We start from the raw sequence: 2,296 nt of genomic DNA, 5'->3' as shown, positions 1-2,296 counted from the left end.
AAAAAGAAAAAAAAACCTTTAAATGAGAAGAGCAAACAGAGTAGTGATCTCTCTTCCAAAATGGACAAACATGACATAAATGTTGTGTGTACAAAATAGACCAAGAAAGCAAAATTTTAAATTAGCAGAAAGCAGTTACACAACATAAGTCAATTTTGAGGTATTTTGTCCACTTTGCACAGTTGATAATTCAGCCTTTATCTATCTGCTGTAAGCCTGCGTCTAACCTGCTCACCTCATTCATATAACCCCATTTTAGAGGATTTACTAATTCCTGATGCAGATTGTTTCCATATTAACACTATCTTTAGGAGACAGGGTTGTTGTGTCAGAATAAGAGACAGTGGTTTAATGAAGCACTGAATCCGACATGACGTATCTACCTTCCAATAAACGTTGTATAACTAAAAACTCCAAAGTGCCAATTCAAATCCTCTGAGCTGCTGAAATTCAATGCCAAAGATGTCCCTTGGGTCTCCTTTACTCTCATAGCAGGCCTTTCGCCTGGAGTTCCTAAAATAAACCCATCTGAGAGTCTCTCATTGCTGGTTTGAGACACATTTTGTTCTATTCTTGTCACTTTTACGATTACATTAACATGATGTATTTGGTTTTGTTGCTTCATCTGTCAAATCACAGAGGACAAGATCTATAATCCATCTGTCTGGATTCTCACACAGGTCTTTCTGCCGAGCCACATCTTCCCTTCCAAAATCTTTTAAGCAACGGTCAAAGAGCTGGAGCCGAGACGATCAAGCATGGATGTGCCCAGGATGGCTGAGGGCCTCTTCAGCAGCACGCTGTCCTCGTCGGGCGGCGGCCATCACGTGTCTTCCTACCTGACGTTGGAGCAGAAGGCCGCCTTTGTCTTCGTGCTGCTGCTGTTCATATTCCTGGCCCTGCTCATCGTGCGCTGTTTCCGGATCCTGCTGGACCCCTACCGCAGTATGCCCTCATCCAACTGGACAGACCACACCGAGAAGGACACATTTGATTACCGCATCGTCTAAACTAAGCGGTCCCGTGGGTGCAGAAATTAGAAGAAGGAGAAAAAAAAGAATGAATATAAAGACTGATTTAATGCTTTAAAAGAGTATTTTGCCCCCCCCCCCCCCCCCCCCCCAAGATGAAATGACTGCTGATTCACCAGGAAAAAAACAGCTTTCAGGAAGTCTTCTGAAAGTTTAAGACTTAAAAAACTAATTTCGAGCACCTACCAGAGTTCAACAGCTTCTCCCTGCCAAATCAGAAAATTCTCAAGACAAACGGGACTACACTATGAAGATTATATATATGAGATCAGACCACAAACTATCACAATTCCTGAGTCCGAGTGACGCATCGGAGCCGATTACGGTTCACCCATAACTCCCTTCCCCCTTGCCATCCGTTCTCTTGTGGACTACCTCATTCCTCCTCCATCTCATGTGTGGAAGACTCGGCGTATTCTCACATCTTCACACAGGGTCAAATATCTTTTCAGATCCAAGCCAATTGGAAAACGACAGTGTTTACATTTGATCATGTTTACGTCCTTTAGAGTTTTATTGATAATGTAGACAATCAGTGTTTAAAGTAGTCAAAGAAAAAAATTGCTGAGTAAGTAGTTTAGAAGGAGGTCGTTAAGGTTTTTTTTAATTTGTTTTATTTTGTCTTCATTTCTTGGACGGACACGAGAGGTCCAAAAGACTTTGTATGACTGATATGATTCAGGCGAGGAGGAATTTAATGCCTTATGTCTCTGTAAGATATTCTGTGGCAGTCGTTACCTTCTTGATAAGTTAGGTAAGACTGGCATCAAAGTCGTTAAAGCAGGTTTAATAATCACAAAGAAGGAAAGCGTGGTGGAAAAGTTCTCCCTTTAATGTTTTAGAGCGGTTTAAAACAGATAGATGCCAGCAGTGAGCTAACTATAACTGTTGTGTGTGCGATTAAAAAAAAAGAAAAGAAAAAAAAAGTCCTTTCAGTCATGGAGGAGACCTCAGTGTCCATGTCTTTAGATGTCAACAACCAAAAGAGGTATTGAAGAAAAAAAACGTTTACTGTGCTGTACCGTGTGCCTAATTTGGGGGAAAAACTGTTTAGATTGATGTTTTAGGAAAAAAGAAAGCAAATGGGTTCATATTTTCGTCTTAAATGTAGTTTTTTTTTTTGGTGTAGTGCCCATTTTAAAGATGAAACTTAACAGCATTTTACTGCCTGCAGTTGGTATATTGACAGTTGGTATACCAGACCTGCAGTGTTGATGAAGACGATGATGCATTTTTCACATCAAACCCTTTACGAACTGATGTTG

At 40.7% G+C, this 2,296-nt stretch overlaps 1 protein-coding gene across 1 annotated transcript; it reads left to right on the top strand.

Moving 5' to 3' along the window:
- Positions 1 to 758: 758 nt before the first annotated feature.
- On the top strand, positions 759 to 1,010 carry LOC128366573 (cortexin-3). The gene has a single exon (XM_053327312.1). It carries the CDS (start codon positions 759 to 761, stop codon positions 1,008 to 1,010), a length of 252 nt encoding a protein of 83 aa, XP_053183287.1.
- The last annotated feature ends 1,286 nt before the right edge of the window (positions 1,011 to 2,296 follow it).

This window comes from Scomber japonicus, chromosome 10 (assembly GCF_027409825.1).
Source record: "Scomber japonicus isolate fScoJap1 chromosome 10, fScoJap1.pri, whole genome shotgun sequence".
Taxonomy (NCBI): domain Eukaryota; kingdom Metazoa; phylum Chordata; class Actinopteri; order Scombriformes; family Scombridae; genus Scomber; species Scomber japonicus.
This window is presented reverse-complemented; position numbering and strand designations above follow the sequence as displayed.